Consider the following 17,104-nt stretch of genomic DNA (forward strand, 5'->3'; position numbering starts at 1 on the left):
TTGAGGAGTTGAAGCCTTAGTGAGTTGAAGTGATCTGGGCTCCGGAAACCTTCTAGCTTTTTGGGAAAACCATGACATTTGGACAAGAGTTGGTCGAACTGCATCCTGACAATTTGTATTTGCCCAGCATGACCTTGGCATTTTTTCACTCTTCTTGCCATCTGATAGCTCTGTGGAATGACAGAATCACACGAAGTCGGTGGTACACACATTTTTGATTTTTGAGATAGGGCCTCCCTGTGAAGTTCAAGCTGGTCTTGAACTCACTGGGTAGTCCAGACTGGTCTCATTCATGACCCAGCTCCCAAGCGCTGGAATTATAGGCATGCAACACCAAACTCAGGATCTCTTTCATTTTAAAAAAGACACAGTATCATGAGCAGCTTCACTTTTGCTGGGGTTTCTTTCAGTTTAGGATTAGAGCATGGGTGTGCTAGGTGAACACCACCACCTGAACGATTTTAGACGTATCAAAACCTGTGCCTCTGTTCCTCCTCCGTAAGATGGAATAGCCAGTGGTATTTACATCTTAGAGTCGTTATGAGGATTTATTGATGTGATAAAGAACTGACTTACAGCATGTGATGTATTAAAATAAAAAAAAATTTTTTAAAGAAAAAAACTGAGGGCTGGGGATTTAGCTCAGCAGCATTAGTGCCTGCCTTGCAGGCAGGCAGTCGTGAGTTCGATCCCCGGTACCGATAAAAAGGAAAAAGACAAAAAAAAAAAAAAGAAGAAAACTGAAACCACAAACCACAAATCACAAATGCGGAGGCAGGGAGAAAGAAAAAAGGACCATTGTTTGTTTGATACTCATTAGCCACCAGGCTACATTCTGGGTGATTTCCATGTGTGTTACATTATGTAGCCCTGAAAGAGACTTTGCTTTGCCATTTTACTGATATGGAGACTGAGGCTCAAAGACATTAAGTTGCTTAGCTAAGGACACTGAACTACTTAACAGCACAAGGTGAGTTTCTGACTGCCTCATTCCAAAGCCCCAATTCTATCCATTACTGCATGTTACCTTCCAAGATGAGGGGTAGGACCTAGGGCTCCTAACATGAAAATAGGTTGCACCTCAACCCCTCAATTACAAGCTGGTTGTTTGGAATTACTTTCCATAGAGAGATTGTTATAAGTGGTAGTTACCTGTCCAGGCTTATCTGCAAAGGCCACAGTGGCACTGAAATTCTGTGGATTTGTGAACTAAAACTGTAGACCAGAAAATGTGCTTGCTATTTTGGCTATTAAAGCTGAAAAAAATTCCAGTTTCTGTGGAAAAATACTTTAAGAGGAGTAGGTTTGGTTAGAAAGCCGTGAGGAAGTTGGATATTGCTTGATTTTGATGGGTTGTCTGAAATTCTTAAAATCACTTGGCATTTATAGCAGGTTTTTATCAATATTTTAATAATGAAGCTGGAGTGTGGAGGCCTGTGATTCTAGCACTTGGGAGACTGAGTCAAGAGGATCTCTGTGAGCTCAAGCCCAGCCTGGGGTGCATACTGATATAAGACCAGCCCGAACTACATACTGAGACCTTGTCTTAAAAGAAAAAAAGATACATAGGAATTTCGCTTGTCATCTTTTTGAGACAAGGTCTTGCTGTGCAGTTCAGGCTGGCCTTGAGCTCACTTTGTAGCCCAGGCTAGTCTCAAACTCGCAGCAATCCTTCTGCCTCAGCCTTCTGAGTGCTGCTTAGCTGGTCATCTTAATACTCTAAGAGTTTAGAGGTATACTAAAGAACTAATGAAAATAAGGCAATGCTTTTCTGCATTAATTGTGCAGGAATTAAAACTAATTGAGAAGTTAAAGAATATATGTGTGCAGTAACTTGGTAGAATTAAATGTTAACATGTTTTGCTAATACTGCTTTTCTTATTTCAGTGGGCACTAATTTCCTGAACACTCTGCATGACACTGTGTGTCATGACTTTGAGGGAACAGACTTTTTCACACCTGAAATTACGAATTCCATAAAGACTTTGCTCTCCACTTGGAGCATTTACTAGGAGTTACCTGAAGACCATCCAGTGACATTTTCCTGCCCATCAGTATTTATGAATAAGCAATAGCTACTTATGTATAACTAGTGCGAATAATACTGAGTTGTCACTTAACCTTTTAAACCTAAGAAAATTGGAAAAACAAAAGGAAATTGGGAGTGGAAGCCATTATCTTTCTATGTTTAATGCTTGATTTCCTGTCACTGTGGCAGCACTAAAGAGTAGGAGTTGGAGACCTTTATGTTTTGTGGCATTTGCGTGTCTGTGTTCGAAGCCAACATGGAAACACTTTAATAGGGTTTGAGCTGAGTGGGAATGTTTGCTACTTACCAAATGCCTTGATTTGAAGTTAGAAAATATGCCCAAGGATACAAGAAATGGAGCCAAGAGGCTTGGATTCAAGTTCAGGATATATAACTATCCTCAGACAAATAATCTCTCTGGGCCTTATTTCTAAAATGAAGAATTTAAATTAGACTGCTGAGTTCTTTTTTTACCCTGTAGATCTCAAGTCTGTGCATGAAAGGAATGAATGTGTCTTGTGTCTTTGTGACCGTGTTGGGGAGAAAGTAGGTGGTGGGATCTGTTTTCCTGTTAATTCCATGGCTCTCCAGAAAAAAGAAAAAAAGTGGCTACAAAATCTATGAAAGAGGCTTGAGTTGAGGGAGAGAATGAAGTACTTGCATGTTGCAAGTCTGTTCACAGCCTCTTCCCCAGTAGGGCTCCAGGAGGGAGGCTGCTCTGCTGATGTTTATTCTCCCTTAATGGATACACCCAGCCTCAGTGCTGGGCTGTAATAAATAGCTGCTGCCAGGGCCACTTAACTTTAGTTCTGAGGCGACTGTGGCATTGGATGAGTTTGTTTGACATGAGAACTTGGCCACTGATACGAATTAACCCAGGTGCTTGTGTTCTGATTGATGCCTATGAAAATTAATATTTTATTCCAGTTTTAATATCTTTGCTGCTGAAGAGAGCACAAGTCAGTTTTTTTGAATTGGTCAAAACATGCACTTTTGGGCTGCGGTGATTTCTCATTACTTTGTAAATTGGTATTTACAGAGTATTGTTGATACATGTTAGATACATGTTATTTTTCTGATAATAAGACTTTATTTTTCTGATGATGAAGGCAGAGTATACTTTTTTGGGCAAGGTATACTTTTTTTTTTTTGTCTTTTTCCTTTTTATTGGTACCAGGGATTGAACTCACGACTGCCTGCTTGCAAGGCAGGTGCTTATGCCGTTGAGCTAAATCCCCAGCCCGAAGGTATACTTTTTAAAAAAAATCTGGAAAGTACAGAAAAAGATTAAAAAGAAAATAAAAATCATCTGCAAGCTGGGTGTGGTGGCACACACTTATAATCCCAGCACTTGGGAGGCTGAGGCAGGAGGATCACCATGAGTTCAAAGACCAGCTTGAACTGCATAGCGAGACCCTGTTTAAAAAAAAACTAACCAAAGCAAACCAATTCCAGTTCTGTTTACCATGATGCATTTTCTTTTACTTATTTTTGTCATCATTTGTGCAATAACAGGCTTATGTGAAATTTCAGTTAACACTTAGCTATTGGATAACTTGCCTCATCCTCTGTGCTGATTAAAATTGAGTCATGTTTATTAAATCAAGTGGCACAAACTCTGCAGGGGCTAAATAGGCAGTGAATGAATTAGGCCAGTTGCAGAATACTGGGGAAGCCTGCATTGAAGACGTTACTATCACCTGTAGCATATGTGGAAATAAGGCCTAATATTAACGTATCTTGCTTGTTTTTTACTGAGGATTGAACCAGAGTCTTCATGCTCAGCTATATCCACAGCCCCCTTGTTTATATTACATTTTGAGACAGGATCTCGTTAAGCTGCCCAAGCTGGATTTGAATTTGCTCTTCTCCTGCCTCAGACCCCCAAAGTACTGGAATTGCAGGCATGAGCCACCGTGCCTGGCTAGACTGCCCTAATTTTTAAGAAAGCCTGGAAAAATTGGTTTCTTTTTAATGTGAATCTTTGTAAAAAATACTATGCAGGCCCCACAAAATAGATCTATGTGTTCTACGTGTTTGTTTTATCACTCCTTACATAAATAATTCCCAATCTCACAAGAAAAGTACCTTCATTAAATGTTTTAGAGAGGATGTGGATAAGGAGACACTGAACTTTTCACTTTGTGTGGATACTAAGAAAGTGGTTTAGTATGGGAATGACAAACCCAATATAAGGAGTGAAACAGGCCAGATGTCAAGGTTACAAGAAGTGCTGCAGGTATGTTTCCCGAAAGGAATATGTGGGTTCCAGCATTTATTTTTCCTTGTTGAAATGCAGACCCAGTGTGTGCAGACCCAGTGTGTTGTCCTTTTCTAATATTTTAAGAGTTTCCAGAAGTTGGATCTCTATGAAATTTCTTGATTTTTAGAAATGGTCTGGACCAACAAAAAATTACCCTTACTTCCAAAAGTGCTTAAAAATAATGTCTTCAATTCCTGGCCTAGGTTTCATAAACGTGTCCAGCAAATCCTAACTCCATCATAGATTAATGGGGTTTTGTTATTGTTGTTGAGACAGAATTTCAGTTTGTAGGCCAGATTGGCCTTGAACTCTTGGCAGTTGATCCTCCTGGCTCAGCCTTGTGAGTGCTGGGATTAAATGCATATGTACAATGCCTAACAGATTAATAGATACTAGTAAGAAAGAAATCATTGCTGATCAAGTAGATTTGGGGAATGGAGGATTATACAAAATTAGATTTCCGGACTGAAGTTTCCCTGTCTTAAATATGCTAATGTGCCTTGTAAATTCCTAGAAAGATGGAGCCCATCAAGTTTTCCGTCTTCACTTGGTGCCCTCCTCCCTTGTCCCTGGAGGTGAGGCCGTGCTCCTCCCGGTGGAGCTCACCAGATCCTGCTCCTACTTAGGGTCCTTGCTTTACAGCTGCATTTCTGCTTCCTTGCCTCCTTTTGTGCTGTTTATCGGTACTTGGTTTCCTCCTATTTAAACACAATACTTACTGTTTGCTTACACTATACACAAAAATTAACTCCAAATGGATCAGAGACCTAAATGTTAGCTAAAATTGTAAGCTTCTTAGAATAAAATGTAGATGTCTTCATGACCTAGCGTTAGGGAAAACCTAACTATACGGGGGGGGGGGGGAGCACAAGCAATTCAAGAAAAAAAATGGATAAATTGGACCTCATTAAAATAAAAAAAAATCATTTTTGTTCTGTAAAGAACACCAGCAAGAAAATGAAAAATCCATAACCTGAAAAAATATTTGCAAAAAAATACTTAGTACCTGTCTTAGTTACTTTTCTCATTGTGGAGACAAACTATTTGGTTTACAGTTTATAGAAGTTTCAGTTCATAGTTGGCTGACTCCAAGGTGAGGTGGCTTGGCAGAGGGCCATCACAGAGGAGAAAAAGTCCATGGCAAATCAGGGCGGGCAGAAGGCAGTAAGCAGCATGTGAACAACAAGTGGATAGCCCTCAGACTCAGGGTGGGATCCTCAGTCCTACCCAGAACTGAGTGAGACCAGTCAGTGGACTGATTTAGTGGTGACACACCCTCGATCCCAGCAAGACACACTCCAGATCTAACCCCCACTTATGTATGATCACATGAGGCTTTGGGGGACATCTAGACACAAGCCATAAGAGTACCACTGGCCATCAGGGATACCCAAGTGAAGACCACAGTGAGATTCCACTTTACTAAGGTGGCTATAAATACAAAGACAGACTGTCTTGGTTACTTTTCTCTTGTTGTTGAGGAAAAATACCTGATGCCCAAAGTGAAGCAAAGGAAGGTTTATTTTGTATACTTTTGGACATTTCAGTCTATACTCAGCTGGCTCCAAAGCAGGCTGGCATGGCTGGGGGGCATCCATTCGTGGTAGCCCCAAATGATAAGAGCCAAAGGGCAGAAATGGGGAAAAACATGCCTACTTCCTGCCTTTACATTATATATTGGCTCCGGGCTAGTGCAGTATTCACATTGTCAATCACAAGCACCAGGTTCAGCTGCCTCCATGATTGATGAGGCTTGGGGGGGCACCTAGACACAAACTATTGACACAGACAATAGCAAGTGTTGCCAAGATGTGGAGAGATTGGAATTCATATGTATCACTGGTGGGCCTCTCTAGAAAATAGCATTTCCTTAGGCAGTTGAACAGAGCTACTATGTCCATATGGATTAGCTTTTTGTTTCTTTAATGAAATATCTTAAAATATTATTCCACAAAAATTATAAAATTAAAAGAGGAATTTTATTTAGTTTGTGGTTTTGGAGGCTGGAAGTCCAAGATTGGGCAGCTCTCTTGGTCAGCCTGTGTGAGGACTGCATTGCCCAACAGTGTGGTGCGCGAGGGAGTGGAAGACCACAGTACAGGAAGCTGGCAGGACTCAGGCTCAGGGCCAGGCTTCTGTGGCAGCTCATTCTGGAGCAAACTCACTCTTGGAGACCAGCATTCTTGTGAAGTCCATGGACCTCCCGCTCGGTCCTACTTCTTATGGATTCTGTGCCATAGAGGCTGGGGTATAGTTTAGCTGTGTCACCTTCTTAGCTATGTCGAGCTCAGCACGAAAAGATTCTATTGCCATCATGAGAAGTAAGCTTCCAATACATGAAACTTTGGGGAACATGCCACACCTAAACCACATGACCTGAAACTGAACACTTGGTTGTATAGCCAAGAGAAATGAGATGTGATTGAGAAATACAGTGAATGTTTAAAATTTTAAAAATTTATTACAGTAAAAGATACTTTGCTATTAATTCCCATAAAATCCTCCCCCTTACTTCAAGCATACTTACTCCATTGTTCTTGCCAATCCTGAAGCAGTGCTGAAAGTCTTCTTTTGTGTCCTTAGTGGTGCTCTTGTGGCTGCTGTAAAGTCCTGCATTGGTTCAAAGTGTTTACTCTTCACTATCGTGGTGACTTTGAGGATGAGCCAGAAATTGCACGGTGCCCAATCTAGTGGATGAGGACACTCTGATGTGCTGTGAGCCTGCCTTTCTGTTGGATGGCCCTGGGCAGCTGCATTCATTGTGTATCTTTGATCAGTCTGTGTAAAGACACTCAGAAAAGAAGGCTTCCAGAACTCTTCAAAAGTAGCAAGAACAGTGGGATAAGGGTGTTTAAAGTGAGGGGGGAGACTTTTGAGGGTGATTAATGGCATTGTGTCTTTTACTGTAATAAAGTTTAAAAACTTTTTCACACACACACACACACACACACACACACACACACATGGGCATCAAACTGAGGACCTTGTGCTTGCCAAGAAGGAGCTTGTGCCACTGAACTAAATCCTTGGCCCTTAACTTTATATCTTTTGATTACCCCTTGTATGTCTGTATGAAATCTTATGTGTGTTTATAGCAACGTTTTTCATGATAGCCAAAAAGTAATGAAATATTTTATGTGTCCATCAGCGAGTAAATGGGTAGACTAAGCATGATATAATCATACAGTGTAATATTATTTGGCTATAAAAAATGAAGTATTAATGCATGCTGCAGTCAGAAAGAAGCTAGTCACTAAAGAGCAGATATTTTGTGACTGTTTATGTCAGATAACCAGAGCAGGCAAATCTGTACAGACAGAAATAGACTAGAGGCTAAATGAAGCAGATAGTGACTTCTAATCATTCCTGTCTGTCTTCTTGGGGCGATGCAAATGTTTAAAAATTGTGGTGCCCTGGAAACCATTAACCATAACTACCATTTCTCTGGTAGTTGTTACCATTTACTGTTCTTGAAAATCTTTTTTTTGTTGTTGTTGTTTCTTTGGGACAAGGTCTCACCTGGCCTTGTACTCACCGTGTAGCTCAAGCTGGTCTTGAACTCACAGTGATCCTCCTGCCTCAGCCTCCTGAGTGCTGGGATTACAGGTATGCATCATCATGCCCAGCATTTTGAAATTGTTATTCCTTTGGCTTTTATGACATAATTGTGTTCTCCTTGCCCTATCTCAGACATTTTTTTGTCAGCTCTTTGTTACCAGCTTATGCTTTAACCAGCTGCTTATCCATTATTATTTTTGAGTCTCGATTTCATTCGTGGCCCATGGCATCTAGACCCACCCAATTGTTACTTTCAGTTCCATTTTTTTGGCCAAGGTAAGTGAAGGGAGAAACTGTTAGTTCCTTTTCTTATTGGACATATGCATCTGAATATCCTCGTGCGAAGCCCTTTTCTTCCCAGATCTGGCTTGCTTCGTATTGTACTTATCTGTTCAATCTCTTGACCCAGAAGATAGGGAGTCATTCTAGATTTCTCTCACCCTCCTTGTGGCCTGTCTTATAGATGCATCTCTTCATCGCCTCTCTTATTTCTGTCCGCACCGCTGCTGCTCAGTTCCTCTTTTTATCATTTACTATGACAGTAAGCACCAAGGGATCAGGGCTGTGTGTGCTTTCTTCACCCCTGTCTGTAATACTTGGTACATTGTATGTTACACAAATTGTTTATTAGTTAAGTGAATGAACTCTAGTTTTCGTCACTGTGGTCTGTTCTTCCTGAATTTTTCTGTTTGAAATGCAAATCTAACAATCTTTTGCGCAAAACCATGAAATAACCTCCCACTGCTTACAGGACAGGTTTAGCCCATTGGGTCGGTTGTCTAAAGCCCCTCTATGATGTGGTTCCTTTCTGCTTCTGCTGCTTCTCATCCTCTGCACACCTCCTCTTCCTAATACTGTGATCTCTGAGCTAACTGAAAAGCCCTCCTTTTTACCTTAGAGCCCCTGGAGCACAAACAACAAAAACTTGAGCAAACCTTTGTCTTGTATGTGAAGGGCAGGGACAGTCTAACTCATTTTTGTAATATACAACGTGCCGTACTCAGTAAGTGCTTGATTAAATGAATGACTGAATTGGAAATCAGTGGATCCAGGCGTGCTTGTTTTTCTGGAGGTACTGCGGCTGCTTAAACACTGGACTCTGGCTCACCATCTTTGAATGATGTACAAAGAATATCAGAATGATCGCCAGTCCATCACCACTGCAGGAAAACAGTGGCAGTGATCAGTCTCATACATTCTTAACCTGAACGGCCTAGCACTGGATAGAACTGCTTATCAGAATAGCTCTTCAGTATAATAGGATTGATCAGCCTAACATGCTATAAAACATTGATTTGAGCCAAAGTAAATATAGGCAATTGAGGTGACAGGTACATACCTGTTACAATTAGTTGGTCACAACTAATTGGCCTTATAGGTCACACTCCAAAGTGTTACATTTTCATCACATGCATACTCTCATGTACATATGCTAAGAACCTGTAACTTAAATGCCTTAAAAGTGTATCAGCCGAGCTAGGTGTGGTGGCTCACACCTGTAATCCCAGCACTCGGGAGGCAGAGGCAGGAGAATCCTTGTGAGTTCCAGACCAGCCTGGGCTACAAAGTGAGTTCAAGGCCAGCCTGAACTGCATAGAGAGACCCTGTCTCAAAAAGACACACACAAAAAAAGTATCAACCAGGTATGGTGGTGCCTGCCCGTACTGTCAGCACTGTGGGAGACTGAGGCAGTAGATTACAAGTTTGAGTCCAACCTGGGCACTTTAAGCAGTTTAAGCTAAAGATTATCTCAAGATTTAAGTGAATGAATGAATGAGTGAGTGAATGAACGAATAAATAAATAAATATGTTGGGACCGTAACTCAGTGTGAAGGCCCCTAGTTCAGTTCCCAGTACTGCAAAACAAAAACAAAAATGAAACAAAGCAAAAGTACACATTCAAACAAACAAACAAATGCAACAAACATCTCCCTGCCAACTTTAATTTAATGTCCTGTGGTTACCACGTAAACAAATTGGTTGCACCAGTCCTCCCTGCCGCTTTTTGTCCCACTGATTTCTCACATTTGGTCTAGCTAAGGGAGATGTCTACATTAACATATTTTTTAGTCTAGGTAGTGACTTGAATCAGCAGAGCTTTCTTTCATGCTTTCTTTTTTTCTGGCTAGAAACCAATTCTCTACATTTCTGAACCAGACCGAGTAGATTGCAAGGAAAGGAATAATAATAACAACAGCAGAAGACAAAAGCCCTCTTACTTAGAATTCCCAAGTAAAGTCACATATTGAACAAAAGATATTTAAATTAACTAATGAACAAAGCAAGAGCTTTTCAAATGAAACAGGGCTCCCTGCCAGGTCCCCTCCAAGTGCCCCAGGCCTCTTTCTCATTTGCTACCGTGATTTCACTCTCTCAGTCTGCGGATGTTTTATTTCTGGTCTCATTCTCTTCCTACCACGCAGTGGACGCAGAGTTGGCACTCAGTGCATGTTTATCAGATGAAAGGAATCAGGCCTTGGGAGTTAAAGGTTATTCTCTAAAGAAAATAAAATGGGAAAGATTTTAGCAAGGAATAGAAACTGACTTCATCTCAGCAACAGAGTAAAATTTGGAGATGAAGTGATAGCATGTATTTACTATAAAGTTAGATTACACTGGTGGGGTTTTTTTTTTTTTTGGTACTGGGGATCGAACTCAGGACCTTGTGCTCGTCAGGCAGGTGCTTATGCTAAATCCCCGGCCCCTCCTGAAAGGATTTTAAAATAATGACTTAGAAAATTTGCTTGGAAAATTCAACTGTAACTGAGATGTATTGGTGGTTCTTTTCTATCTGTTTTTTTAAACTTTTAATTTATAGGTCTTTTTGCAGAGAAAATAAGGTTTATTTTAAGGACAAAGAATTTAGGCATTGACCTTAGTTGAAGCCCATGATCATAAAATGTGTATATAAAATGAACAGAGATAAGAGCTTTTAAATTTTGTGCCTGTTGATATTTTATGATGCTGGCGATCGAACCCAAGGTTTTGTGTATGCTAGGCAAGTGCTCCACTATTGAGCTACATGTCTGGCCCCGTGTTAATATTTTATTCATTACTTTGTTCTAAAAGTATTTGAGGTAGTAAATGAAGATTTAAAGTAGACAGATAATTTTTTTTTTTTTTAAAAGACAAGGTCTTGCTGTGTAGTTTAGGCTGGCTTGGACTCACTGTTACCCAGACTGGTCTTGGACCTGCAGGGATCCTCCTGCCTCAGCCTGCGATTACAGGTGTGTGTGCCATCATGCCTAGCAGAAAAGATAAATTTGAAGATAGATTTCCTTTATTATAGAGACAAAAATAGTTTGACTAACCTAAAATAGATAAGTAGACACTTACAGTGACAACATAATGGTAGGAGAAATATTTAAGTAATTAAATAACTTATTTGAGGTTATATAGCCATTTATTAGCTAAATTAGAACAAGAAACCAGGGGCTGGGGATTTAGCTCAGCGGCATAAGCGCCTGCCTTGCAAGTAGGCAGCTGTGAGTTCGATCCCCAGTACCGATAAAAAGGAAAAAACAAAAACAAAACAAAACAAAACAAAAAGAACAAGAAACCAAGATAAATTCCAACAAGTATGAATATATTGCTTAATAGGCCAAGAGGATTTGGCGACCTAGTACTGTACAAGTTTGAGACACTTAGGTTGAGATTATTACTGACCTGTTTGCAAAGTTGTAGCCTCTATGGAGAATCATAGTCTATGCAACACTGACCTCTGGGTAATGCTTTCCCACAAGGCCTGCAGGTTCCTGCCAGCTCACAAAGACCATTTTGTTCTCCTAATACCTAATTCTTCATTGTTCTGCTGTTTGTTTTTTGGAAACATGGGTGCTGTAGAAACTTTCTGTTCTGCTGATGTGGGGAGAGAGAAGGAAAATGCACTTCCTTATCTATCCTCTCCTGGTTGATAGCTTCACAATGAGATGCTTAGCTTTGTTTTCCTAGACAGGCTTTGCTAGTTGTTCTCTAGTTAGGTGATGCTTTTCTGGGCAGCGTATCTTAAAAACTGGCTTTATTGGAAGTCCTTGAGTTATGACTTCGGGGATAGAAGATTGAATTGGCAATATCTGGAGCAGCAGCTACCAACCCTTTGTCGGTGGCAGGGCAAGGTAACGTAACCCTCTCTGCTTTTGCTTAGCATACAAAGAACCCTTCCTGGGCACTAGCTCACCTTTCCAGCCTCCTTTCCTTTGCTGAAGCCACCGCAGCCTGTCTTTCTGGTTCAGTGACCCAGGTACTCAGACTCTTCTGATCCTTCTGACCGACTGCTTGCTCTGCCCTTCCTCCTGATCAGGCTGCCTGGTCCTTTTGTCCACCTGGCAATTTGGTCATTCTGGGCTTAGCTCCTTTCTTTTGTGAAGACTGTAAAAGCAAGGGCATAAAAGAAGGTTGATGCAGTGATTATGAGGCATGAATTAGAAGAAAGAAGAGTCTGCAGACAAGCTCAGTTTTAGGTGACAGTGATGGTCCCATCATCTGAGATGTCTAATAGTCCCATGTGCTAATTAAAATTAAATTTCAGTTCCTCATTTGCACTAGCCATATTTCGGGTGCTCAATGACCATAGATTAAATAGAAGACTTCTATTGTAACAGAAAGTTCCAGTGCACAGCACTACGCAAAATCAATTTCTTAAGTAAAAAATAGCATTCTCCTACCTAGTTAGTCTTAGAGGAGTTGTACCTTAAAAACTGGGCCATTCTAGACTGAGTGTGGGTGCATCAGAGAGACCGTGGATGCTGTCCCTCTAAGTATTATTGTAGCCTAGGGTAACAAGATCCAGTGAGCGTCCATTGTATAAATACTTAAAAATAAGTAGTAGCTCTTGGATGTGCTTTTAATATCCATTTCTCTTTCTTCACCTATTCCTACTCTTGCAAAAGAGGCACAAAGTAATTAAATACAATTCTTTTTTTTTTGCTCACCTCTACTGACGTTGGAATATTTCCTGTTTGCGGAACTTATAATGGCTTTGCCTGGGGTGGTCATGATTGTGTATCTTTGGACTAGGAATCTTTTGCCATACAGTGTATCAGCTTTGCATCGTTGCTCTTTGAAGACATTTCATTTAACTGGCCAAAAGTCATCTTGAAGTTTTCTTCACTACAGTCTCCTCCTCATCCCTTGACCCACCCCATTCCCAGAGCGAGTCCTATAATAGTCCTTCCCCCAAAGGATAATATAATTGTGCTTTTAAAAAATTTCTCTGCTCACATCTTGTTTGAAGTCACTGCTGTCTCTCCACTGAGTGACAGCAGAGTCTCCTAACTGACCTTGCTGCTTCCTTTTCCCCTAAGATAATTTCTCCATAAAACAGGCAGAGCGATCCACCAAGGCACCCTCTCACGTGGATCTCTCCTTTAGGACTCCTGATTCCTCTTTTGCTTAGAAAGCAGCCCAGACACTGCAGCCTGACCTGAGAAGCTGTGTAGTTGCTTAGCATGTACCGTGCTTCTCTCCCTGCCCTTTAGCCACTCTGGCCTTCAGGTTCCTGAGGCACTCTAGGCTGCTCTTGAACTTGCAATCCTCTTGCCTCAGCCTCCCCAGTGCCGGGATTATGAGCATACACCACCGTGCCTGGCTTTCTGAATTGTTCTTTCCCAGCTCTTGTGTCTGTGATTTCTCTTCAGTGTCAAAGCCTCAGCCCTGCTGTTGCATCTTTAGGAAAGACTGGTTTTTTCTACTCTTTCTAAAGTAGAGTCCTTACCTCCTGTATATTCTGTACTCTATACTCTTCCACGCTGTACTCTGTAGAATCACTATTGTTATTGTCTGGGATTAGACTCTTAGTCTGTATTCTGTTTATTCCTATTAAAATGTAAGTTTCATGAGGGCAGGACTTGTAACAGTGCCAAGCACACGTAGTTGTATGCAACAAGTGTCTTGTAACACTGAATAACTGCTTCCTGCGGATCTGAGAACGTGCCCACTCTTCTCCCCGATGGTTGGTGTCTCCTCGACAAATCCCAGTGCACATGAAGGAATCTTCTTCATGGAGCTTAAATGAATATCCTTCGGTGCCCTTTCCACTTAGTGTGAACCACTGACTTTGTGGCTGAACTTCATCTTTTACTTCGTAAAATCATGTCCACAGCTTTTTGAATGGTTAGCTTCAGCTGGAAAATACAGTGAACAATACATCTGGAAATATTCTGTCATGTTTGATCTGAGAAATTGTAGGGAACCAGCTGCTGATTTGAAAGGCTTTTATTACGATACAGACAGTCCATTGTCTACAGAAGCACTGGCTATCACACAGTAGTATGTGTGTTGCTTTTTCCGAGCTATTAACTTGAGAGAAAAAAACTTGTATTCACTAATTTATGCATGACTTGTATTCTGTAAGAATAGTTTATTGTGTTCTTTTAACAGATTTGCTGTTCATTTAGTTTTTCTTACTCAATTTTTTTCTTTTTTAAATTCAAAGTTGAATGGCCAGATAGGATTGAGATACTTTTTACTATGGGTTTAAAGTATTTCACAGGCTTAGGCATTAAAATGTGGCTTAATTTGTGATTTAGCACACGCGGGTAGCTTCATCCTTCTTGATAAAGTGGGTGAATTTCATCAGTCACTCTAGTACATTTACTTGTTACAGAATACTTTATTGTCATGGTAGCATGAAAGAGAAATTAAAAATAGAAAGGGTCCAAGAGATGGAGGGGAGTGGAAGGGAGGGAGATGGAGGGGAATAAAAAGAAAAATGTTAGGGGCTGGGGATTTAGCTCAGCAGCATAAGCGCCTGCCTTGCAAGCAGGCAGTCGTGAGTTTGATCTCCGGTACCAATAAAAACGAAAAAGAGAAAAAGAAAAAAAAATGTAGCCGTATACCAACTCCCCATGAGGAGTGTAATCAATGCATTCTAGAAGATATACTAATAAATGAAAATTAAAAGGAGAAAGGCAGATTGACATCCAAGCACTCTTTACGTTTTTTAATTTAATTTAATTTTATTTTATATTATTTTTAGTCTTTTTGAGTTGGGTCTCACTGTGCAGTTCAGTTTGGCCTTGAGCTCACTTTGTAGCCCAGGCTGGTCTCAAACCCAGCCTCCCGAGTGCTGGGATTACAGGGGTACCACCATCACACCTGGCCTCATAGGAGTAATTTTAAAAACAGTACAGATATATCTGTGTGTGTGTGTGTGTGTCATAATACGCATGGTTATAATATAATCTGTTTAGTGTAAATCTTTTGGTAATTAAAAATACATTTGTAGTCCAGGGATAATTTAAAAAAAATTTTGACCATTACTATTTTGAAGATTTATATAAAATAATAGATAATTACTAAATTTTAAAGTAGAAATAATGATGTCTAAATACTTTAGTTATCTTTTAATCTTATTTTTTATTGCAATATTATATTTTTCACATTTCAGAAATGGGCAGTGTAGATCTACATTCCTTCAAAATTTCCTAAGCATTAATACAACCACTGTTAAGTATTTGTTTTTATTCTTTCAGTGTTTTTGTTACATGCAGATTTTGTGTCTTGTGATAATGTAGTTGTTCTTTATGTTTTTTCTTTAAATGAAATCTAATGTCATAAGAGTTTTTGCTGACTCTTGGTTTAATGGTCCCCATGGTATTCAATTTAAAGATACTTCTTAATTTACTTAATTGTTCCCCTTTATTGAATAAATTATTTAAAAGGTGTTTTAGCTATTGTAATTAACATCAGTGAGGGGCTGGGGATTTAGCTCAGCGGCATAAGCGCCTGCCTTGTAAGCAGGCAGTCGTGAGTTCGATCCCCAGTACCGATAAAAAGCAAAAAGACAAAAAAAAAAAAAAAAAAAAAGCAAACATCAGTGAGTAGTTGTTATAACTAACAAAGCATGGATATTTTAATGAATACTGTTATTACAACATTGGTATTATTGCTTGTTAGGTATATAGAAGTGAAATTCCTAGGTATGACATTTTTCATGTTTTCTAATACACACTGGCAAATGATTTTCCACAGGTAATGTACTGGTTTATATGGCTACCTACAGGGCACAAAACTAGTCTATCGTTGAATTCTGCATTATGTGTGATTTCTTTCTAAGTTGCTCCATAATTAGAGGAAAACATGTTTTTTAAACTTCACTTTTATATTCCATAGTGAAGTTGCATGATTGGTTTCTAGTATCAAAGTCATCTTTTCTTAAGGTATTTTCCCCAGTTCTAATAACTTCTATTTTTTTCCATGCAGATATTTTAGACTACCCAATTTTAATTTATACATCTTGTATAACCTTGTAAAGATGTAGCAGATTTTGTGATTTAAATGCATTTACGTGCCTATTTTTGATGATGAATTTCTCTTTTCCCCCTTTCTCAAGGGTGCCTTCAAGTTAGCTGCAGCGTGACACTGCACACATGTTTTCCATATTGTTATCCACGTGTATCGTGGAAGTGATCTTAGTGGTCTGAGAATTTATGTTTGAGTTATGAATCTGTTTTTCTTGCAGGTTGGAAAAGAGACTGTTCAAACCACTGAAGATCAGATTTTGAAGAGAGATATGCCACCAGCATTTATTAAGTGAGTCATTAAAATACTTTGTTGCTAAATGGAGCTTCTCATTGAAGAAACTGATTCCAGGAGCAGTATTTTTTTTTTTTTTTTTTTGGTACTGGGGATCGAACTCACAACCTTGCACTTGCCAGGCAGGCGCTTACACCACTGAGCTAAATCCCCAGCTATGGAGCAGTATTTTTTAAATAGAAAACTTACTTTTACATTTAAATAGAAAACTTACATTCCCCTAAATTAAGAAGCCTAATAACAGTTTTTGATAAAGACATAGGACAAGCACTTGGAACCCTCACGTATGGTTATTGGGGATGTAAATTGGTACAGACACTTTGGAAAACAGTTTGCCTTAGGTAAAATTGAAGATAGGCAGTTCCACTCCGATTTTTTTCTCTAGATACATGCACCTATAAACTGAAATCCAAATACAAAAATATTTATTATTTATTGTTCGTGATGACCTCACTAGCCTATCTATAAAATGGATTAAAATAATCATAATATAGTCATAAAATGGAATTTTAATAAGTAATGAGAATGAGAAATTTTCACTTTACAGTGATGAATTCTGTGTTATATGAATTTCACTTTAGTTGAAAAAAATGGAGTGAATGAATATCAAAAATAATCAAGGAAGGCTGGGTGTGGTGGTACATACTGTAATTTTGGCACTCAGGAGGCTGAGGCAGGAGGATTTCTTTGAGTTCAAGGCCAACCTAGACCTTGTCTCA

The 17,104-nt window shown here is 39.7% G+C and overlaps 1 protein-coding gene across 3 annotated transcripts in view; it reads left to right on the forward strand.

Moving 5' to 3' along the window:
- The window catches only part of Vcl (vinculin), a 104,640-nt gene that overhangs the window by 21,798 nt on the left and 65,738 nt on the right, over positions 1–17,104 (forward strand). For all 3 annotated transcript variants that reach the window (XM_003473804.5, XM_013156645.3, XM_003473803.4), the window contains exon 2: positions 16,312–16,382. In XM_003473804.5, coding sequence (XP_003473852.2) covers positions 16,312–16,382 — 71 coding nt within the window. The remainder of the gene's footprint in view (positions 1–16,311; positions 16,383–17,104) is intronic.

Source organism: Cavia porcellus, unplaced genomic scaffold (assembly GCF_034190915.1).
Source record: "Cavia porcellus strain 051 isolate PalLab524CR breed Dunkin Hartley unplaced genomic scaffold, mCavPor4.1 scaffold_28, whole genome shotgun sequence".
Classification (NCBI taxonomy): domain Eukaryota; kingdom Metazoa; phylum Chordata; class Mammalia; order Rodentia; family Caviidae; genus Cavia; species Cavia porcellus.